We start from the raw sequence: 24,862 nt of genomic DNA, 5'->3' as shown, positions 1-24,862 counted from the left end.
GATGACATAAAAGAACCAGAGAAGTCTCCTGAGCTATGAGCGACATCCCCAGAATAAAGTTTTTTTAAATGATCGAACCACTCCTGGTTCGTAATATGATTGGGAGTTATATCGGGGTCCTGGCCTTTGGTCTTCCAGAACAGTTTCCAAAAGGCATTCCCATCTTTGATCAGACTGGCAGCCTTTAGATCTAACCAAAAGGATTCTTCCCAGGCACACTTAGCTCTTAATACTGTCTTTTTATAGTCCTTCCTAGCGCTCTGTACCAGGTGGCAATCGCGTTTTTAACAGCAGCTATCAGGATACTTTTTTTTGCCTACACGCCGAGTTATACCATAAGCATGAGACTTTAAGGGACTTATTGGAGTTACTAAAAGTTGGTGATGCCACAAAGAAAGAACCCATTGACTCAACTGTCTCTAGGTAGATATTCCCGATATTAGGGGGTCCACCCACGACGCTACATACTGTATGCAGTTCCGTGGTTTTAGCCAACAGGACATTTTTTATAGCATTCAGTTTTTGCGCATCACAGACAATTTTCGGCCATTTCAAATACCTCCTGCAGTTAAAAGGAAGTACCTCTTTTGAAGACATGATGCGATCAGAACCAAAATGAGAGAAATCAGGAGACCAAGGATTCTTCATAGACAAACATAAAGAATTATGATCACTTTCAGTGGTAGGAACTATAACCAGATCCACTAAATATCTCCATAATCTACAATCAATTATAATATAATCGATTCGAGATGGGCATGATACTCTGTTGAAGGTGTTAGCACCAGGGATGTCAGAGGGCATTCTGCCGTTAGCCAAATTCAAGTGTTAGCGTTCATTTGGATGGCCTGCTGCGTCCACTTCTTAATTGGCGGTAAAGTGAGGGATGGTATGCCCCACCTGGCATCCTCAGCCTCTGTCTCTAGCAGATCTTCTGATGCCAAAGGTTTGAAGGTGCAGTTCATATCTCCCGCCAGCAAAATTAAAGAGTCAGGCGGACAGGAGGTAAGTTCGTCACACAAAGCTGTAACAAGTGGCGACTTCTGACCACCCTTCGTACCTCTGACATTAAAAAGCTCGATGACAGGACCCCCTCTAGTCCCTGTCAATGTTAGCCACATCAAATCCAAAGATATACTCTCAAGGTGTTTTACCCTACAATTAAGACTAATACTAACCCAAACAATAAGGCCCCCCGAAGGTCGGCCACGGCCAATAGAAGTTGCTGGTAAGAAAAAACAAGTAAAGCCGGATTTATATAATGGCACGAGACTCCAGGTCTCCTGAAAAATACATATATCGTATTCTTCGATATAATTATTCCAGTCTGGCAACAACAATTTATTACATAGACCCGCAATATTCCAAGAGATTATTTTAAGATTTGACGTGGAGAGCGTTAAGATATCATCAACATGATCAAACATTTCGCGTGGTAAAGAATCACTAAATCCATCTATGTTATTATGGGGTTGAGCTAATGAAAAAACAATATTAGAATTCGCAGCTAAAGATACAGAAGTAAGTCAATCACTGTTGTCAAGAGTAGATTGACCCACTTTCAGTGGGTCTGATTCAAAACCCCTCGGTGGCAGTGGTTCAACAAGAGGAAAACGCCTGAACTGGATAGGCGAGGAACCTGGAGAAGAAGTTCTAAATTCCAGTGCCAAGAGACCCTCAGCCAATGGGTGACTGGCCAAGGTAAGTTTGATAGTATCAGTAGAATTATCTTCAGATCTATACCTTTGGGCTCTGACTATATCCTTCCTTATTAAAGACCGGCAGCCCCTAACGTGGCGAATCCAATGTGTAACCTTGTTTATAAGAGAACCTTCGTCTTCTCTTCACGTGGAGATAGGAACACAAACCATAAATACAGTAGGCTGCTTGGGGACATTAGGGATCTGGTTCTTTGGAAAGGGAGAGGAGGGAGAAGGCTCAGAAGTGTTACTAGGTAGTTTAGGCGGTGAGGACAAAATTGTCGAGCTAGAAGTCAAACTAGGCTTCATAATTGGATTGGGGGGGTAAACCCTCCTGTTACCTATTTGCCTTGAGTCTTTCTTACCATGGCTAGGTGAAATAGCAGAGGGGAACTCATTGCCAATGTGATTTGAAAGTAAGAAATGAGATTGTGAAGATGGTATCAGAGGAGGTAGAGGAGGGCCCTCTAAGCTGGAATAAGAAGTATTCAAGTTTGATTTTTTAACAATAGTCAGCAATTCTAGTATCAGTAACTTCATCTCGCCAACTTCTTGCCTAAGGGAAGCAATAGTTTCCATGACATCAGATGCTTCCTTTCCACCCACATCAGGGAGCTTCCCCACCACACCCCTAAAAGCCGTAGCTCGTGGATCTAATTCTTTAACTTGTTCAGGCTCATCTGGTACATCAAGAGTATCAAGAGTATCAACCAGAACCGCATAGCGGTTTGCACAGACTACGACTAATGGTTCAAGGGGTATGTGATTATTACCATCTAAAATAGTATTAGGAACGGGAGAAGCTACCTCAGGGGAAATCACATTTTTCCACATATCTTCATTACTAGAAGCTAGATGGCGGATGGCAATTTACAAAACATTTGCGGAATTGTCACTGAGCGGAGTGGACTTTTGCTCAAACATACGCCAGTGGCTACATTATTCAACAACGGATGTTGAGCAGAATCAAGAATCACTTCACAATAATTAACCAGTGACTCGATACGGTCCATTGTACCAGTAGGAGTTTGTTTTTTAGTAGACTTCCTAGCCTTTTTCCTTTTGGCAGCCCCGCCGATGTTACTAGGGGCTCCACCGGATGCATCTGGCAATTTCCTTTTTCCCATTATCAACAACAGCTCTTGAAGAAGGCAAAACAACACCCGCCACCAAGAACAAGGTATATCACAACACCTCACTGGTAGCTGGACTATATAGGTGCAATGGCCCTCACGTACAACAATAAAGTACCTCTCTATGTGATCGTATACAGCAGGAGATAATAGTCTCGAAGCACACTTAAAAGAGGTGTGGCCGAGCCCAGCCTCCAACAGCCCCTGACGTCCACAGACGGCCCGCCCTTGTCCCGGGCTTCTCCCGGGGCGTCCCGTGCGCGTCCCGCGGGACGAGGAGCCAAACATATATATAAATTCTGTTCAGTGACCTATGGCAACAGGTATCCCATTTTGGTATTTTTTTAATGATTGCTTATGGTCACAAACTGTATGTGCTTTACTATTTAAAGTATTTAAACAGTCATCACAAGGAGGAGTATCCGCCGACAGATGCTGTCAAACCAGCGCCCCTCGGGCCTTATAGCCGGCGTCAACTAGCACATCAGCAGCCCTAGTGCCACTACCATGATTGCCTAGCAGCATGGGGGGCCGAGGCGGCTTCTTAACCCCTGGGATGGCTGTCGGGTCTGTGGGCCGTGCGGAACCTCAGCGAAACAGAACAGAGCTGGCATGGGACTGCGTGGTGGCCCTCCCTCTCGCTAGCCTGCGCATCTTTGGGTCCTCTCCTCAGGCCAATTCAGGGCCTTCTACGGCCGAGATTGGGAAGCTCGTTTTGGGCAAGATTTACTATCCAGCTTTCTCGGGCAGCACCGGTGCTGCCGGGAGTCTCCTTGCTGGTCACCCCCCACCCCAGCTGCCAGAATTTCACCTGCTTCGGCTGCCGGCATGGCCGCGGCCGCTTCAGTTCGCTCTGGGGCCTTGGACTTTAGACTCTCCCAGCCCAGCCGACACAAAAGTAGCGACTGCTGAAGGCCGCTGTGGGGGGTGGGAGGGCACTTAAAGGATCACTAGAGCAATGGCCTGGGAGCAACACGCTGGGCCTACTGCATCTTATGGCCCTCTCTCCCTCTGTCTGCTGGTCCACAAGAATTTATCAAGGGGCCCAGCAGGTGCTCTCTGTTCCAACGTGGACCTGATCCTAAACAGCTTGGAAGGCACAGGGACCTAGACCTGCGGCTACAAGTGGATACAAATGGTGATCTTCCCTACAGCTGCGGTTCTCTTTGAGGCATTGGTAAGCCTTTAGATTTTCCTGCTGACACAGTTATATTGGACGCTGGCTTCCAGGGGCCTATCTTATGATACTCGCAGTCCACTACTGATTTGGCTCCTGCTGCAGGCGGCCCGGTCCCTGGGCATCAGTGTCTCCTGCATCTGCTGCCCATCCCTGTAGCACCCACCTACAGGCACCATGTGCTGGAGCTTCTACCCACATCACGCCCTCTTCACAATTCCTCTTTGGAGCAGCCAACATTGCCCAGAGCTGTTGGGGTTGAGGGGGAATACCATCCCTGACATGCGCGACATACAACAAGACCTAACTTCACTTGGAAACTGTGTTTGCACATTGGAGGACAACAAGACGTCAAAAGGGAAATAATTGGAGTACCTGTGCCAAGAGATTATCTGCCTACATGAACGACAGGATGAGTTTAGGACTCAAACAGAGTACCTTGAGAACAGATCTTAACACAAAAACATACACCTACGGGGCGTCCCGTCAGGGGCAGAGGGATCTGATATACGGGAATCCACGCAATTACTTTTCTGCTCCGTCCTCGACTGGGATGACAACACAAAATTACGCCTCAACAGGGTCCACTGGGCCGTTAGGCCACACGGCACAGCCCCACCTGACATTATAGCTTGTGTTTATCTTTTCAAAATAAAGGAGGACATTTTGAGCGCCGCTACATTGTAACAGCCTATTCTCTTTAGAGGTCACACCATCAGCTTCTTCCAAGATGTCTGCAACGTCCTAGAGAGTTTACACGAGACCAATTTCCTGCGTTCCAAAGTGGTGTCTTATTGATATGGATAACCCTTCCATCTAATCTTCCGTTGGAAGAGACAGCTTCATCAGCTGAGGACTGTGGGGGAGGCCCGGCAACTCCTGGGTCTCCGGGCTGAGAGAAATCCCCCCTCCGATGCGGACTCCCCCATGGTTCCGCGCAAGCCCTACACCATGGCAAACGGTGAAGAGGTCTACATGGCTCCTTGTCCTGAGGACAAGAACGTCGAGTAGATGGCATAAGTATGGATACGCTTGCCTCAGGTACAGGAGGCAGACCCACATCAGCCCACCCCCCACCGACTTTCTTTGGCTCCTTTTGATCCCCACCCAGCATTTCTGGAACTGTGACGGTGACCTTGGGTGGCGGAGAAGTTCTTGCCACCAGTGAGACCCATCCACTGATCTTCATTCCTGTCCTGCCCGGGTATGGCGATCACCATTGTTGGACAATTCTACATGGTTATTTTGAATATGATGTTATTTGTTTCTTATTGTTTTTGAGATTCACATTCCTTCATTTCTCTTGGATGGTAAGAATCTCTTTGGGTATGGGCACACATTTCGCTATTCTCTTTGGGCCCCTCTTATGCCTATCTATTTCCTTTCTCTCACATGCTGCCTACCCTGAGCACTTCCCTGACTGATGGTCCTGGATATTAAAGTCACAAGACTCAATGTTAGTGGTCTCAACAACCCCACTAAATGGAAAGCAATACTCTCCCTCTTAGAAAGCTCAGACTGCTACATATGCTTTCCTCAAGAAACACACGTATTATCTAAAGATGTCCACCACATGCAATCTTGATGGATTCCACGCCAGCTGTGGTCTTCTAATTCAACAAAGCAGGGAGGGGTAGCCATCTTCTTTTCTACACGATTCAAGGGAAACATAATCTCTAAAGTGACTTAGACTAAGGGACACCTTCTAGCATATCGAATTAGACTGGACACATTTCATTTCACCCTGGGTAACATATACTCTTCCAATGACCAGCAGGAAGCTTTCATCACTAGCGCTCTGTCTCCTCTCTTTCAAACCCCAGATTCTGCTATTCTGGTCAGTGGTAACTTAAATCTGGTCATGGATAATGACCTTGATCACTCTGGTCAGACAGGGGCCTTATCTGTGAGGGGACTTTGTTGGTTGGCAGACTGTGGCCTTGACGATGTCTGGCGCTCAAAACACCCTCACACTAGGAATTTCACCCATTATTCCGCTGCACACGCAACCTATGTACGTATTGATTATTTTCTGGCAACCCCGGCTCTCCTGATGCTCGTCAGTGACATAAGCATAGCCCCCATTCGCTCTCTCACCACGCACCTTTAACTCTCACTCTATGCATTGATGTTAAACAAGCGAACACCTCACATTGGCACTTTTGGGACACTCTTTACTCCAATCTCCCTCGATAGTCATGGCCATACGAAAAATGATTACTGACTACCTTCAGATTAATGATACAGATCAAGTTGCATTAGCTTCACTCTGGGAAGCTCTGAAGCTGGTAGTATAAGGGGAATTCGTAGCCATCTCTGCTTCTGAAAATTGCTCCCAGAAGGAGAAGCTTCAGGCTCCTGAGTTGAAAGTCCTTGAATTAGAGGCAATACAAAAACAAACTGGTGCTCCGCGGATCTGGAGAGACCTTGAAAGAAGGTGTTTACTCCTTAAACGCCTAGATTCAGAACTCACCCTAGCTCATCTCAGACACTAGTTCTATCTGGGAAGCAATTGTTGCGGGCGACTACTAGTGCATTGCATACAGGTTGGGACTATTCAGGTGATCTACCCCATCCCGACCACAGAAGTTTGTTTGGACCCACAGATTGTCGATGCCTTTAAAAATTTCTATAAGAGTATACAGATTCTGCTAGGATTTCAAGTGACCCCTCGGAATAACTTGCAGCCTGCCCCCCCCCACACCTCTCCCAACTCAGGCAGCCGAATCCCTGGACAAGCTCATATCCATTGAAGAGGTGGTGTCGGCCATATCTGAAATCCCCGGGACATGACAGCTTCCCTTCTAAAGTTTATAAAACCTTCTGTCATGCATTAGCTCAAAACCTCACACGCGTTATTAATTCCTCTGCTTCTACAGTCTTTTACTGACTCCATGCTCAAAGCTTTTACCTCAGTCATCCCCAAGTCGGGTAAGGATCCAGCCCTCTGCAGGTCTTACCGACCCATTTCACTTCTAAATGTCAATGCTAAAATCTTTACTAGCATACCGGCTCAACCCCTACATGCCTGGGATGATTTCCACCGGCCAGGCTGGCTTTATCCTTTCACGCCAGTATGGGGACAATACTAGACACATATTCCATCTACTTCATTAAGTGTCAAGGACTAGAAAGGAGACTCTTCTATCTATCGATGCAGAGAAGGAGTTCGACAGAGTCCATTGGCTTTACCTCTTCAAGACTTTGGAGATCTTTGGCTTTGGTGACCGCTTCCTTAAATGGATCAAACGCATCTATGGCTCTCCTAGGGCGCATCAATGGGCTCTCATCCTAACCTTTCCCCCTTTCGCCGGGGGCACGACAGGGCAGCCCACTCACCCTCCTCTCTTTGCCTTATACATGAAGCCCCTCGCCCAACACATATGGACTCACCCCAACATCACCGGAGTTCGGTTTCGAGGTGAACAAACACCTCATCAGCTTTTACGCTGATGTGATCTGGGCTATCTCCGTCCTACTTACCTCGCTTCCTACTCTGGTTACGGAACTTCAGAAATTTGGATCCTTCTCTGGCTTTATGGTCAACATGCAAAAGTCAAACATTTTAAATGTATCTGTCCTCCCTCAGACTGAACATTCATTACGGGCTTAATTTCCATTCAAATGGGCTACCGGTTCTATTCCTCATCTCAGGATCAAGCAGTCTCATTCTATCCCTAAAACTATTACAATCAATTATGACTCTGTGGCCAAACAAATTAGAGTGGACATCCACAACGGGGAATGCCTAGGCCTCTCTTGGCTGAGTAGAATCACAGCCATTAAAATGACCATATTACCACACATTCTCTACCTCTTCCAGGTTTTACATTTGACCTCGCCTAAGCAAGCACTCCACTCATTGCAGGTAGCAATCAATGGGTTCGTCCGAGGGGGAGAGAAACCCCACCTCCACAAACGCCTTTTATACCGCCCTACATGTGACGTCGGCCTTGCGGTGCCTTCTTTAATGCAGTACTATCAGGCCTCGCAGTTATGCTTTTTAGTGGAATGGAGTAGGCCACTCACTGAGAAGCACTGGTGCTTCATGGATCAGTCAGTGGCGGGCTCCCATATTTGGAAGGAACCCTGGCTTCCTCTGAGACATAGGGCCTGGGGACTATACTCCTGTCCTGTCACAAGCTCCATCTTTCGCATGTGGGATGCAGTGGTATTTAGAGCAAGACTGACAACCTTCCCTTTCCCGATGACACCTATTCTTTCCAATCCTGATTACATCACATGACCGATTGCGCAGTTGGATTTACAGAGGCTGCAAACGGGTTGGCTACTTGTTTGACCCTGAAGGGATAATCCCTTTCAACCAACTGAAATTAGATTATGGCTTAGACGAAACCAACCGTATCCCCTACCTTCAGGTTCGCCACTGGGTGTTGCAGACTTGCACACGGCCCCATGCAGAGAGGCTCTCGACTTCTTTCATGAAATGGCTAATAACTAAGAACAATTTGTAAACCTTCCTTCATTAGAGAAAGTTCATCCTCGTTCTGGGCAGAGGAGGTGGGAAGACGAGATTGTCAGGCCTTTTGCTGATAGAGAGTGGTCCGGCATATACTACAGAGTCTGTCACTCAATGCACAATATGACCTGTACTGAGGCAGCATTTAAGAATGTGTCATACTGGTATTTGACTCTGGCACAACACCTCTATCCCTCGATTCCCTGCCTACACAATCCTTGGTCTCCCTAATCTTCAGATGTGCACTATTTATTCCCGTTGAGGGAAGCACATGGCATTAGCTCTTGGAGCGGCACATCAGGATATCCTTGCTTCATGGGGCCCCGACAGGAGCCCCTTGTATATGGCTTGGCTCGATAAACTCTGGTTCATACTGGGGATGGAGAAGATGTCACTAACAATTGATCAGAGACAGGACGACTACGCTATAGAATGGGCCCCCTTCATATGTCTCTTATCCACCGAATTTAATCAACTGACTTGTCCCTCCTACTTAAAGCTACTTCGGGAGTTACCCACAACTGCCCCTTCCTTAACTGCTTAACCCTCTCTTACGCCCAGTGCTCTTGACTCTAATACCCGGTAACATTAGCTTTAATGATTTCTTACCATTTATCACTTATCAACACTTTCATGAAGGATTAGGGGAGTGGGGGGTTTGTTTCTGTGGTTTAATCTGTTTTTATGACTCTTACTTCATCTCGCTGCCGGCCCTAGGGCTGTAGGCAAAAGGCTGTGTACTCTCTCATAACTACTTCCCATAAGCTGCTAAACCATGGGGTTATAGGCACTTAGCTTTTTTTTTTACTATGGCGTTAATAAAAACAATTGATCCATAAACAGTCATCGCAGATGTAGGAGCGAGTGCAGATGGAAAACTGATTGCAATAGTCTTTGGTGTGCCTAGGTAATACACAGGGATTTCTACCAGAGCGTGTTTTTGGAGATTGTACCCTCCCACTGTCAAATTCGCACAAATTCCTATAGTGTATGCTTAGCAAAGGAAAAACATTGCCCACACCTGGTTGGTTGTGATTGCAAACGTTGAGAATGTACAATGCTCGGCTGTGCGTGGGTTGCTGCATAAAAGCCAAAGACGGTGAACATAAAGTGATGCCTCAGTCTAGCTTGTTGAACAGTATACTGACGAGACCTGCGAGGATCCTGCTTTGTTGCTCCCTGAATGTGGAGTTGTGTGCTGTCTCTTTCCTCAAGCCAAAACTAAGCTTGATGACCTTCAATGCTTGGAAGCTCTCATTAGGCCCAAGAACTGCAGAGATGTGAACATGGTGCAACAAGAAGCCTGCTCTTACCCTCACCCTGTGAAGGGCTGTTCAAAAATGACCCCTCTCCTATTGCAGGTGAGCTCCCTACCTGTGCCAACTTTTGATTCCTGATTTTCTATTTACCTTTGACCCCTCTTCTGTAATCATTTCCAGGTATCCACTAGCCATATCTGGCGTAGTTCGAGGCCCTATGACCCTGCACTGCTGCATTGAGGTGCAGCACCGGGTTGGCATATGCACTAGCAGGAGTCGCTAAGCTTAAAAAGATCTTGCTGATTTATCATTGTTTCGCGTCGCCCTTGATCCATGCACGGAGACATAGGGCAATGCTGAACTTAGAGTCAGATTTATCAAGCCATGCAAATTCCACCCTGCATGGCTTGGTCAATCTGGTGTAATGCAAGGCAGCGCATGTTGCTGCCTTGAGTTACACTGTGTGGTGGAGGGGTTACATGAGTGGAGCGTGGGTGTTCCAGAATTCAGCCATGCATTCTGATGCATTCCCAGATTTACCAACACTGAAAGACCAGGGAAAGCGTTAGAATTGTGCGCCTTCCCACAACAGGCACAACAAGGAGAAATATATTTACTTCTCCTTGTCTCCTTGTGGTTTCCTCTTTTTAAGAGTGTTGCATTCTGCAGCACACCTACAAAGAGGAAATTGCCTCTAATGATTGTTTTTGAGAAGGAGGTGTCCCTCCTGGCACAAAAAGAACCCTGCCTTAAATGAAGGCACCCTTGCACCATGAAGCAAAGGAGCCTGCAAGTCACCCTTGCATCATGGCTGCAATATGTGTGCCATCGCAAGGAAAAACAGGAATGTGCCACATAATAGTAAATATGGACCATTCCGTCCCTCTCCCTTCCATGCAGCACAGCACAGCAAGTTAGCTTGCTGCGTTGTGGTGCATGAAAAAAAGATAAATATGGGCCTCTATCTCTAAACCAAGTGACAAACAGACGTATTAGGCTCATAACATATGACTGACAAACTTGATTCCCCTATTTCAGAATCTTGTAATCATATGTTTTCCAGTGTTTGTGAGAAACCGAGTTACTGGTTGACTGAGGTGTGAACCCTGGTCAAGCAGGAACCACAATCCTTGTCAGGGAGCGACACAAGCCAACCCAAATTAACCTGTGCTCAACCCTCTGGCAACTTGGCACAGAGTAGTCAGGCTTAACTTAGAGGCAATGTGTAAAGTATTTGTGGAACACTTCACAAAGTAATAAAGTGGAGAACACCACAGAAAAAGGATCCCACACCAAGATAGAAAAAAGGAACTTATTTTAATGAATAAAAGAAGACATAAACATCAAAAAATCAATCAGTAGAACCGGAGAGATGCAATTTGAAAGATCTTAGTGAAAATAGCATCAAAAAGTGCAAAGCGCCAACTGTGGATATCTAGCCGCGCACGGAGGTGGCCAAGTCATAAGTTCAGGCTAACCACGACGAACCACAGCTCATCTACAGGGACCCAGTTAGGACCACTGAACTGAGTACTTAAAATCCTGGTTTTCAGGACGTTGCGAGGATCCGCGTTGGAGATGCGTTGCGAAGACTGAGCGTGTGTCAGTTCCAAGGTTGCAGTGAGACTGTGATGCGACGGGCTGCGTTGTCGTCAAGGATCCCATCGCCGGGGCTTTCAATACAAAGTTTGACGTCAAGGATAACAAACTGTCTGTGCAATGCGTTGTTTCTGAACAGCTGAAAAGCTGCGATGCGGAGTCTGGCTTCGTCATTGAGGCTGCTGTCGACAAGAGATGCAAGGTCCTGCGCTGAGGATGTGTCACTAAGTCAAGCGATTTGGCGGTTGCAAAGAGCTGAGATGTGGGTCTTTGCGAAGGGCCCTAACCAAGTAGCAGAGGTGATGTGTTGGTTCTGCTCGGTTTGTGCCACGCAGCAGAGGAGATGGATTAGTTCTGCTGGATCCACAGAGGCTGGCAGAGCACCTTCAGCCCACTTCCAAGGGTGCAAGACTAGGGTGGCACCGCGCGGCATGGTAGACTCACAGAGAGCAGAGTCCAGGTGCATATCCAAGGAAGCCTGTTGTGTCACCAGCCAGCCAACTAGTCCTAGGAGTCACTCTGGATTCTAGGTTCAAGAGATGCAGGTCCAGTCCTTCTCACCCACACAAGACGACAGCAGGCAGCAGTCAGCACAGAAGTGTACTAACGAGGTGGTGTCTGAGGTCCTGTATTTATACACAGTTGTGCCTTTGAAGTTTGGGAGAAGCTTACAGAGGCTTACCTTTGAAGTGCACAGGTGCTCTGCCTTCCTGGCTCCAGACTAACCACAGTGGGTATGCAGCCCTTTGTGTAGAGACAGGACATAGCCTTTTCAACTGTAGGTGGGCCTGGGCCCAGCGCCTCCATCCCATTCTGCCAGTGATGGCCGATTCAGTCAAACCTCAGCACCCCATTGTGTATGGCTGTCTAGGAGGAATACACAAAGTCCAACTGTCTTCCGCTCCCAGTCATTTGACCCAGAGACAGAATGCATGCACCACCAAGCGCAGAGATACCCCTAGGGGTGATTCAGCGCTATATAAAATCATAAATAAATAAATAAATAAATAAATAAACTGGCTAAGGCAAGAAAATGCCAACTTTCTAAAAGTGGCATTTTCAGAATTGCAAGTTAAAATCCTACTTCACCACAAATTAGGGTTTTAAATTGTGATTCCAGAGACACCAACCATGAAGGGGTTACCTGTTCCCATTTGGAAATGACACTTATCAAATCTAATACAGTAAATCCAATGTTATCCTATTGGAGAGGTAGGCCCCTGCAGCAGTGAAAAACAAATTTAAGGGTTTTTCACAAACCAGACATACAAAACCTAAAAGTACATGTCCCGCTTTTTAAATACAGTGCACCCTGCTCTTGGGGCTGTTTGGAGACTACCATAGGGGCAACTTGTATGTATTAAAAATAAAGTTTTGGGCCTGGTAAAAGGTTTATTTTGCCATGTTGAAATGGCAGTTTAAAACTGCGCAGACAGGCGGTGAAATGGCAGGCCTGGGGCATGTTTAGAGTGCTACTTAAGTGGGTGGCACAACCAGTGCTGCAGGCCCACTGGTAGCATTTAATTCACAGTCCCTGGGCGGAGGTAGTGTGTCTTTTCTAGGGACTTGCAAGTAAATAAAATATGCCAATTGGGTATAAGCCAATGTTACCATGTGTTAGGGAAAGAGCACAAGCACTTTAGCAGCGGTTAAATGTGAAGAGTCCTAAGACAAGCAAAAACAGGTCTGAAGGTAAAAGGTTAGGGCAAAACCACGGAAAGGATGCCAGGTCCAACAGTGATTAACTATCAACTGCAAACAGGTTTTTATGAGTCACTGTGTTTTGTTAGGATTCACAATTTACTGCTGTAACTTTGAAGGAGGCTTGGATGACCATAAACAGGGAATGTAGGTACAGCCCCTTATGGTCAATAAGGTTGAACGTTGGGTTTATGAAGAACAGTCGCTGCTTCCAAAAATATAATTTAGTATTCATTTAATGGGCGTGGGTGTTGGTGGCGATGCAGTAGTCCCCAGGACTGCTGCCTTATTGAACTGCTTTCTGCTCCTCCAAGTGCGAGCTGCCACCATTCGCAAGGTAGACGCTGCCTCTCAGTGAAAGACATACCACCCCCTTTCATGAGTAGGTAATAGATCAATGGTTTGTGTTTGCAATTGCAGTCGTAAACCACTGATGCATTGTATACTGAATTAAAAGGTAAGAGGGATGCTCATTATACAATCCAATACCAATCATTTATGGGTCGCCAAGTGCATTTTGCAAGCCCAAAAGACATTTTCAACTCTCACTGTGCCTTATGTACATGTTGGTCTCCATTTTTGCACCTGAGAATTAAGCTTTAGCAACTTTAAAAATGCTTTGCACGCTGGTCCCCAAATTCTATTTCTCCCACACATTAAGGTAAACTGTTTGCTTTGAAGTCAAGTTAACAAAAAGCCAGTGATTACAGAAGTGACATTACTCACTTTTTGACCCCTTTAATGACATCACAAGGCTGACTCCTTGACTCTCAAAGACCTCCTATTTGCTACTGAGGAACATGGGGATGATCAGGGAGTGAAAGGCATAGAAAGTAAATAGGGCTCAAAGTTTCCAGTTAAAAGGTCAGGTCTACCACACAATACAGCTGCAGATTACAAAAAAAAATTGTAGGCTTTCGAACAACACTGAGGTGCTTGTAGCCCGCCCACTGCTTAACACTGGTTAGCTTTACTGTCACGCTCATTTGCATGCCTATTTGATGGCTTGCCTTGTCCATCTTGTGTCTTTCCCTCCCCTGGAGAATTTCAAATTTACTTGTGACTTTATGTTGCACACTTTTAAGAATTGTACAATATAAATACACTATTACATAGTATAGATAAAAATAATAATTCTAATGGTGAAATCTTTGCAATCCAATTAAAAATGTTTTCAAATGGTAAAAGGAAAGTAAAAATCAATGCATTAAAAACCGGAGGTACTATTTGTACAGAGCAGTTGTTTTTCACATGGAATAATGTCACTTAAAAGGGAAACTGATTGTAGTTTAATCCCAGCCGTATTACAACTCATAGATTTTCTTCGAGGGGATTTAGTTCGAGAGTCAACAGGTCTGCCCCGATAATGCTTTGGTGTGCAATATATTATTCCTTAAAGCTGATATGACCGGTAAACAGTAATTTATGACGGCTGCACTGAACACAATTACGTTATCTGTAGTCTTTGCTCCACCTTTAACAAAAATTTGACTAAACGGCAATTTAGCTGAGGGTCCCCTTGATTGAAACAGGCTAAATGTGCCTGCCTTCTTGTTCGAATTCCCCTTTAGTTAAAGGCCCTAATTAATAGTTGTTTTCTTTCTGTCTGTACAGTGTTGCAAGAACAAACTAGGTGCAACAAATCTTCCTTACTAGTCCCACAGAGTCAACAAACAGCAGGTTTGCCAAGGTGCCATATGCTCTTTAACCGGTAATAACCCCAGCCAGTATTTTGGAAACTGTTGCTTGATAAAAGCTGTGTAACCTGTGGTAAAATAATCTTGAAGGGCAATAGTCTTATAATTATTTAATGTCATCCACCCATGTGCCCTTTTTGCTAATATGGTTTTGTCCTCTATGACAGAATGAATTTTAAGTGACTTCTTGACCAAACACTTAAAGGTCAGTAGATTGGTTGGAGTTTCCCAAAGTTGTGCAAGACCTGTAAGGACAAGGGACTCTTGCAAGCACACCCTTGGCGATGATGTGTTGCGGTGCTGTAGCTCGTCCCATAACGAATGATTCAATGAGTTGGATTTGGCTTTCCTAATCTTATTACAGCATAATATATATGCACCACGTCCAGCTAATGACTGCTTGAGCAACCCAAATTCTAACCTTATCTGTGCAGGAGAGGTGTAACTTGGCAAGGAGAATATTATTCTATAAGCTCGAGATATTGCATTATCTAGGGTGCTGGCATCCTGCCCTCTTAATGTTTCAGTTCCATATGGCATTGTTGGAGGAAGCTTTGCTCTTACGACTTCCAGGAGTGGCTTCAGAGAGGGACCAGCTAGAAATTTTTGAATTTTAAAGCCAGGACCAGGTCTTTCTTTTGAATCGCATTCTTCTGTGTTAAAAAAACTCCCTTTATTATCAATAATTACCCCAACGTACTTATATTCATCTACACTTTCCAGCCGCGTTTCGCTCAAAAACAAAGCCTGCGTTCGTGCACTCTTGATGTTATAAGGGACAAAATACCACCACTAACATTACACAAGACGTTGGATGGACTTTCCTAAAACCACTGGTTCTCAGTGCATAATAGGCAGAATTGAGAAGCAGTACTCACTTCTCCTGCAATCTGCTGAAAGATGCTCTTGAACTGATTCTGCTCTTCGCTCTCATTGTCTTTGTTGGCCACAGGAGTCTGCAATGACACAAAGGAACATTTTGAATCATCATTCTCAGACTTAACTGTCGACTGACTTCACAAGAACTACAGAACTATTTAACTTCAGAGCAGCCACTTCAACCCACCACTTTTCATTTCAACAATCAACATTTGAAAAATGTTAGCTTTAGCTTTGATCAAAACCTCCCTCTATTTGGGATATACCATCATACTCTAGACAGAGGACAGTATAAACTTAATTGTACATGCATAAAGTCTTCAGAAATAATAGTCCACGATATCTCCAGCAGCTAGTTCCCACTATGTACCAACCAAGAATCTTGGGTCATGCAACACTCTTCAACACTGACTATCCAACCGCCACTAATCAATTTCTAAAAACAAGGGTCAGGTTCCACAGAGTACACGTTACCAGAATGGAACCCTCTTCAACCATTAATTGAATAACTTTCCAATGCTCTCCTGTGTGAGTAATGCCAAAAACCCCTATGGTCAAACAAGCCTTCAAATACACTGGCTTAAATTATGCTGGTCAGCTGAAGATGCCCTACTCACTGCAATACACAGTTGCCACCCTTTGCTAAAATACCTCCACAGTTGCTGCTTATAGACGAAAGTCTATCCCATAAAACCTTCAGTCCCCATCATCTGAGAGGATTAATCTATTAGTAACATCTAACTTCTCCAAAAAGGCAACTCTGTTGGTGGTATAGAAAACTTTTATCTGACTGCATTTGGCTGAAGCTATATGTAGCTGGGCAAATTATTTTCTGACAAAGAGAACATTCGCATAATTTAAGTTTTTTTAAGTAGCACAAGTATGTGTTTTAATATACACAAACAGGATGTCTGATCAATGCCTTACTGCACTGCCACTTACTCCAATTGTGGGTCCCCAAATCACTATTTTCTAGTTGATTAGATACCCAATTAGTTGCCATGTACAGTGGAAGAGTAAGCTTCTTTGTTAATATGAGATACATGGAGCTATTTTCCTCTTCTCTTAGGTTACAAGATGACTCACTGGATAACAATGATCTCTAGCGCTTAAGCCAAGTTCTAAAAGAAGTGTGCAAGTGACACTTGGTAATATGGTGAAACTTTCTCTATTGAATCAGCAAGTCATGGCGGAAACCACCAGACCCACTGACTTCATGCCAGAAAGTACAGAAACCTCCTGTTTTTTCTCTTTTTTATCCTCCGTCTTGTTTGTCTGGTTGTCGACCTCATCACCTCCGATCTCCTTATTGCTGTTTGATCTGTCAGAAACAAAGATGATTGGCTATGGAGAGAGAAGGGGTGGGGTTAAGAGAGGAAAAGAATGGAAGTGGTTATAAGAAAGAAGAGATCCCTGTGTTTGAGAAGATCTGGTCCACCAGAATTCCATGCTGCATGCTTCCTTGTTCAGAAAAGGGCCACACTATTGGGATACGTTTCTCATGCAGCTGCAGCCACCACATGCATCTGCTTTTGTTGCCACATACAAATTGAGTAAATGTGTCAATGTAAACATGTTCTGTTCTGGATGAAACCCAGTGGACAGCGCTCCAAGTTTTGGAGTCAGATTTCTCTTCTTGCTGAAGGTTAGTTCTCTTTAAATGGAACTAGCAGTTCTATGGCTTGTCTTTGTCTTATTTGCTGAAACGCCTTTTATCCATGCAATGTATGAGAGATTAGAACGTATCCCTACTTGTAGCCAACAACCATGCAGGTCAGGGGAGTTTAGGATGTTTTTGTTTACACCTTACATCAGTGCATTCACAAGAGACTAAGGTTTATTCCTCTTTGTACAAACAAATCAAGTGAGGCCAGGGCATATCTTTATGTTTAAAGCTATGCAAATTTAGAGAGATTAAGATATAGTTGTGTTTGATTCTGACATCAATACAATAAGAGATAAAAGACATATTCATAATTATACTTGCCACCACTGAAGTAAAAAGAGATTTAGGGATCAATTTACAATTTGGCGGATGGTGGGTTGGCAATCAGGGCGACTGAGTAATTTCCTCCGTCATCTTGACTTGAACCTCTGCCCATCAAATTAAGAAATTACCCTCAAACTGGCAGTCATTTCGTAAAGCATTGCCAGGAACCACTTTTGCAATGGGACCGGTCAATGCTTTTTGCAGTTTTATGCAAAACTCAGTCAAGCAGGATTTTCTTTATGAAAATACAAAAGATAATCCATTTTGTAGTTTTCACTGCCCCTTACCGCCGGGGTTTTCCTGGCGGTGATGAGCAGTGAATGCTGACCTCTAATTCCGCCCATCTAAATTAGGTAGGCAGAATTAGAGGTCAACCTCCGATGGCCCTTACTTCATTGGGCAGACAGAGGAGTTAAATCACGGCATAGACCATAGACGGAGTAGTCTCAGCCTTGATTAACCTAAAGGTACATCTGCATTTAAATCGGGTGGGCGAATCACAGTCTTGGCAGTTTGCATACGCCATCATGACGGAATATCCATATCACCAAATTATATAAGTCAGGTCCTAAGACATATTTGTATTTGCATCTGACAGTCATGAACATAACGTGTGACTAAGACATATTTGTATTAACACCAGACATCTATGCAAATCAAAACAGATTAAGACAAATTCATGCTTGCACCCAGCAGGTTAAAAGAAATGAAGACACATTTATGTATGCATCCATGCACGTTAAGAGTGATAGGGGCATATTCCTGTTTGCATCAGACAAACAAGATGAAGGCATATTTATGGTTTCACCAGACATCCATGCATGGCAAACGAGATGAAGTCATTTATTTTTGGACTCTGAGTCTCATGCAAGAGGACCATTGGGTCAAGCACACCAAAATAGCACATATGATGAGCATCATGCTGGCAAGTAAGGCTGCCAATCCAGGGCACAAGGGCACCAAATGCAATTATTTGTTCCATGCAAACATTACACATAACTACTAATTTGAAAGACTACAAAAAATACAAATGATGCAATACTTTCTATTCAGAAACATCAACAATGATTGATGCAATCCAAAAAGTCAATATGCCAAAAATGCTGCATTTTTTAGGATTAAGTTTACTATTGTCCATACAAAAAGGGACTCATATGATGCCACAGTGTACCCCCAATAGTCTCCACTGATGCTGTCAGAGATACCAATGGTACTACCCAACCAAAGCAAAAGAGATCACTCCCAACATCACAAGTCTTCCAGGATTCCTCAGCTAACATGGCATAAAGTCCTGTTATTGGATTGACCCTCACAGGCATGTGACCATAAACAAAGGAAGTAGGATGAGCTTAAAGTATTCCATGTAAAATGGGAGGAACTATGAAACACCAGCTCATATGGAGAGTTAACCAAAACTGATCTACCCGAAGGACCTCACAAGAAGATTAACATATTTACAAAAAAGGGGTCAGATTCTCCTTCACAGTAATCTTAAACTTTCGCTTTCTGTGAACTCCATTTCACTTCAGCTAAGGCCCTGGCTCAACCAAACAACAGCTAGCTAGAGGTCACTTAAAGGTCAAGATTACGAACAGCGCTTTCCTTGCAGACATCAAGCTTTGTGTCCAATTAATGGATCCCTGTGCAACTTTGACACATTTTCATTTATATGCACTTTGGTTTCTCAACAACCAACAGTAAGCAACTACCATTTCCATCGGAGGCCTGGCATTAATGTTTGCCGGCTCCGGGCCAAATGATTCCTTTCAGTTAAGAGTATTCACTACTAACATCCATTGAAAGATCAATTGAAACTATCCAAGGACTTCCCGACTCCGAGAAACCGGCATCTGAAGAAGAGACTGTAAAGACCAATGTATAGCTCTCAATAAACCACATCCCATCTTGGTCGCCGTCAAAGCTGACTTGTGTCCAGAGCCATTTTGTTAACTTGAGATTCTATTGTCATGAGAAAATATTTTAACTGCGAAGGTGTTTCTCTTTCATGTACCTAATAGTTATCCAGGCTTGTCAGGTTCCCTCTTTCACCAGGCCTGGTTCTTAACCAAAGTTCATCTTGAAATACCTGCATTATACCTATATTCTTATTGATGCTACAGTTACCAAGTGAAACCTTCAAAAGTTAACGAGGCCATAAATTCTGATAAATTTACAATACAAAGCAGAAAACAGCAAATGAACACAGAAACTCTAAGGGGCATATTCACAAGGATCTCGCCGGGTTAACGGCACTTTATCGCAGCCAAAGTAGCAATTAACTTATCGCCCCAATCACAAGCTGGTGTTAACATCCCACTGCACCAGTTTACCCGCGATAGCAGCCGCAAAAAACATCGCCACAGAAGAACCCCGCAACTATCGCTAATGAGATGCAGAGTAGGCGTTCCCGTGCCAAAAGCCGCAACAACACCACACCTCAACATTCTCAACGACCTGCCAGATCGGCGATAAGAACACAAAACAGGCGATAAGGCGCGTTAGCACACAGAAACTAACACCTGCTCAAACCTGGTGCAAAGTCGGACGACAGACTGCACCACAAAAGGGAGCCCAGCCCACAGCCACATCGGAAGGGCAACAGATTCCATGGTCATGCGGCCCGGACACCCAAGAGGGCCACAACACCCACCCCCACCACCCCAGGACCCCAACCCCCACCCAGAACCCCTCCCCCCAGACCACCACAGAGGCAGCGCAGACAAAGACAGCAGACCCCCAGGAAACGCTCCAGCCTCACAGACCCAACATCTGACAATGTCATTGCCCACTACAGGCTTAAAAGGACACCCATCGTATGCATCCTGACCATCATCGCCCAACAGGCCGACGGCACCAACACAGCGAACAACCAACATCCCACTCCACACAAAGCTGCACCTGTTGGCCCCTGGTATCCCCCAACCAACACCCGCCAGAGTTGGAGGAGTCTCACAGCCAGCCACATCCAACTCCCTCACACCTGTCCTGGACTTCACCATCAGCCTGGTACCCCAGTCCCCATACGTCCAACACAATGCGCAGGATCCGCTGGAGGCCAAGCAGGGACCATACTCCATAGATGGATACACGCACGTTTTGGGGGCAATCCACAGCACACATGTCCTACCTGTGCCCCCTGGTGACACAGCACACAATCACCGCAACAGAAAGCACACGTCTCACATCAATGTGCAGGCAACATCCGAACACCGTGGAACCTCCACCAATGTCGCCTCCAAATACCCAGCCAGTGTGCATGATTCCTCCATCCTCCGACAGTCCATCAGCAACCAGCATCCCCAGGATGGCACCAAGGGAAATGCACAGCCCCTTGGCAAGTTCCAAATGAACACCCCACTCACCTCAACTCCACAACCATGCAACTCACAACTCTGGCAATGCACACGTCACAAAATCACAACCAACATGCAAAACAACATGCCCACCCACCAGCCACGACAGAACAACTCGCAATGGTAACCTGGGCAAGCCGTGAACATGAGCCATCAACGGCATGGCACCCCAGCCACAAAATAGCCAAATGTGGGGAGAGGTGGCAACCAGGCATGTGTGAAGGATGCAGGAGAACCATGATTGGGAAAGTACACAATGCCAAGAGTGGTGGAGATGTGCTGGACAGACTACAGTATGCCGAACACACCCATATCCATGGCGACATACACCTGTGGTGTATGGAGTGTAGTGGACAGTGGACGCAACCATGTCACCCCAGCCAGTGGGGGAGTTTGTGGAAATGTTGCCTGTTATGTCCCCCCGTAAGCGTGAGAGGAGTGGGATGGCTCGGCGTAGAGGTGTGAATAAAAAGCACATAGCCCTGGGCGTGTTCCACATCCGGAAAGCCCAACGTCTCTGCCAGGGCGGTGCCTCTCATCACGCCACGAGGCCGACACCGTCCTCGTGAGCGGAGTTGCCTGAAATCCTGTGCGCCCTCCGTACCCCGGCTCGCTGGACCCCGAACCCGTCAGGCCTGTCCCTGATCACCTTCGGACACTGGCGTGTGTCAAGGAAGGACCACCAAGTGCCTTCGCAAGCTCCAAGCCCCGAGGCCCGCGACCTTGGCAGCCTCCTCAGACCATCATGGCCTCGACGACACAGGCTCGCTTTAGTCCTTTCTCATTAACGTACTCTAGTGCCGCCTCCAGCCTACACCACGGTCAAGTAGGTCACACATATGGAACGGAGTCTTGATTACACGATGGCAGAGTACATATGTTCATTGCAGATTTTATATCAGTGTACTCCCTTCGATGTGGTACCACCAACTCTGTGCATGGCATTCTTACGACACATGTCTACTGTCCCCTACTGACAACTGCGTTCGGCCGACACTACGGACAAGTAGGACACACATTTAGAACTGAGTCTTGATCATACATTGTCCGTGTATGCACAAGAATGAAGATTCTACTTCACTGTACTCCCTTCAGTCAGGTGGCACCAACCATGTGCATAGCATCCCAACGACACGTGACTGTGGGCCCTTGCTGACTGCTGCCTCCGGCCTACACTGCGGTCGAATAGGTCACATACACTTTCGAACTCAGCCTTGATTTATTTATGGCTGACTTAATGTCATTGTACAGGCCTCATCGCAGACTGCATGCCCTTTCAGCCCTGGTGCCATTATGTCTATTCCCCGAGACCCATGGACACTTTCTGGTTGGACTTTGGTGGCGATTGAGTCCTTGAACTTGAGGTTGTCCCCGCCAACATGGCGGCGATATTGACTTTGTGGCGAAAACGAGGCCTTGGCATTTCACCTCTCCATTTGCTGCTTCCGGACAGTTTACACCCTCTGCATCATGCCCTGGAGGACACCTTCAACTGTCCCCCGCAACCCACCACAACATACACCTCGGACATTGATGAGGACCCGCTCAGGTCGCATGGCCCATCTGACTACACCGCAAGTCACCGTCCTGTGGCTGGGTGCCTGTGCTGGCCACAGTGCATCCGGGGCCACTGACTCTGTGCTGGTCATGTCCGGGACCCCTTCTTCTGAGATATTGGATGGCCTCTGATCAGCGCCATGTGTCTGTAGCCCTGCGCTGTCCGCTGCCTCCGGCCTCAACTGCGGTCCACCAGGTCTCACACATCAAACCGAGTCCTGACCAGCCCGGACATCGCATCATCGCAGGAGGCACACGCCAGCACTGCCAGGACCACCTCCAACCGCCATCTGCCAGAGTCGAAACAGTGGTCCTGACAGACTTACAAGTTGCTCACACCTGTCGTGGACGCCATAATCAGACTGATACCCTGCTCGGCACTCCAGGTGCCACTGACTCAGTGCACCGCAAGCCATCGTCCGTTACTGATTGAGTTTTGTGCAGTGGAGAGGTTGCGCAGCAATGTCACCTCAAGCAATATGGGAGACCTAGGACGTTGATGAGGAAGATGATGCAGGTCTAACACACCCCACTGCATCTGCATCAGGAATATCTCGAAGGGACACAATCCGAGACATTTTCTTCACATGGGCGCGCTCTGCTGTAGTGCCCCAACCTCAGTGCACTGCAACTCACGGACACTTCTGTTTGCATGTTGTGTGTCCTCTGGACTTTCTCCGGCTCCCTCCATGTTGCTCAGCAGTTGACTCTGTTATGCAGGTGTTTTCAGTTTCCATTGTACTGGTGTCCACTGTTCAAGTGGTTGCCAGCACCAAGCACTCCGTGCGTGCTGGCTTACACTCACCTCACACACATCCAGCACAGGCATCACTGTACATGAGGCCCTGTAAAGGGGTCGGGTGCACGTGCCCGTAGCCAGTTAAGGAATATGCTACTTACCAGTATGCATCTGTTCTTGGCATGTAGAGCTGCAGAGCCACACACTTAGGATAAGATCGCCATCTGGTGTTGGGCTCAGATGATTGCAGGTTGTTGTTGTCTTCGGAAGAAGCCTTTTGGTCACGAGATAGGTGACTCCTCCTGTGGACAACAGTGCGCATGGGCATCCACTCCATCCTCAGATTGTTTTTCGCCATGATGAGAAATGATGGAGTGTATAAGAATAAAGAGAAAGGATGTCCATGTGTAATGTCTAATTAGGACAATGTTGGAACAGATACAGGTCCCGGGGAGGTGGGTGGGCATGTGTGGCTCTGCAGCTCTACTTGCCAAGAACAGATGCATACTGGTAAGTAGCATATTCCGTTCGAGGCATATGAGCTGCAGATCACACACTTAGGATAGACTATATAGCAGTGTCTCCCCTAGCGGTGGTCACCTGTATCTGTTGCAGCAGTTTGGAATAGAGTTTTTAGGACAGCTTGGCCTACGGAAGCTTGTTGGTTGGATTGCACATCAACACAGTAATGTTTAGTGAAGCTGTGTGTGGTAGACCATGTGGCTGCTTTGCAAATATCTTCTAAGGGAATGTTCCCTAAGAATGCCATGGAAGCCCCTATTTTACGTGTGGAGTGCGCTCTAGGGGGAACTGTAAGAGTGTGTTTAGCTTTTTGGTAACATATTTGGATACATTTAACTATCCACCTGGCTATACCTGATTTTGAAATGGGGTTGCCTTTATGTGGTGGAGAGAAAGCAACAAACAGTTGTTTGGTTTTGCGAAAAGGTTTGGTTCTGTCGATGTAATAAAGCAAGGCTCTTTTAACATCTAAGGTATGAAGGTCTCTCTCAGCTATTGAGTCTGGATTAGGGAAGAAGACTGGCAGCTCGACTGATTGGTTAACATGGAAAGGGGAAATTACTTTTGGTAGGAATTTTGGGTTTGTCCTAAGAACCACTTTGTTACGATGTAGTTGTAGGAATGGTTCTTCAATAGTTAAAGCCTGTATCTCACTTACCCTTCGCAGGAATGTGATTGCAATAAGGAAAGCCACTTTCCATGTAAGGAATTGCAGTTCGCATTTATGCATAGGTTCAAATGGAGGGCCCATGAGCCTTGTTAGAACAATATTTAGATTCCACACTGGAGAAGATGGTAATCTGGGAGGAATAATTCTTTTAAGACCTTCCATGAAGGCTCTGATCGCTGGTACCTTAAATAGTGACAAGTGTTGTCGATTTTGTAAGTAGGCTGCTAACGCTGCTAGGTGTAGACGTATGGAGGAATACGCTAAATTGCATCTTTGCAAGTGTAGTAAATAGCAAATAATGTTTTGGATGGAAGCATCCAGTGGACGTATATTATTGTTAGTGCAGTAAATGGCAAATCTTTTCCATTTTGTAGCATAACATGCCCTAGTAGTAGGTCTTCTAGCT

At 45.9% G+C, this 24,862-nt stretch overlaps 1 protein-coding gene across 8 annotated transcripts in view; it reads right to left on the bottom strand.

Annotated features, from left to right (window-relative positions):
- Positions 1-24,862, bottom strand: part of CAPN3 (calpain 3) — a 496,647-nt gene that overhangs the window by 77,899 nt on the left and 393,886 nt on the right. For all 8 annotated transcript variants that reach the window (XM_085627100.1, XM_085627104.1, XM_085627105.1 and 5 more), the window contains one exon: positions 15,625-15,702. In XM_085627100.1, coding sequence (XP_085483226.1) covers positions 15,625-15,702 — 78 coding nt within the window. The remainder of the gene's footprint in view (positions 1-15,624; positions 15,703-24,862) is intronic.

This window comes from Triturus cristatus, chromosome 9, assembly GCF_964204655.1.
Source record: "Triturus cristatus chromosome 9, aTriCri1.1, whole genome shotgun sequence".
In the NCBI taxonomy this organism is placed as follows: Eukaryota; Metazoa; Chordata; class Amphibia; order Caudata; family Salamandridae; genus Triturus; species Triturus cristatus.
The sequence above is the reverse complement of the archived record's forward strand: the minus strand, read 5'-3'. Positions and strand labels throughout refer to the sequence as shown.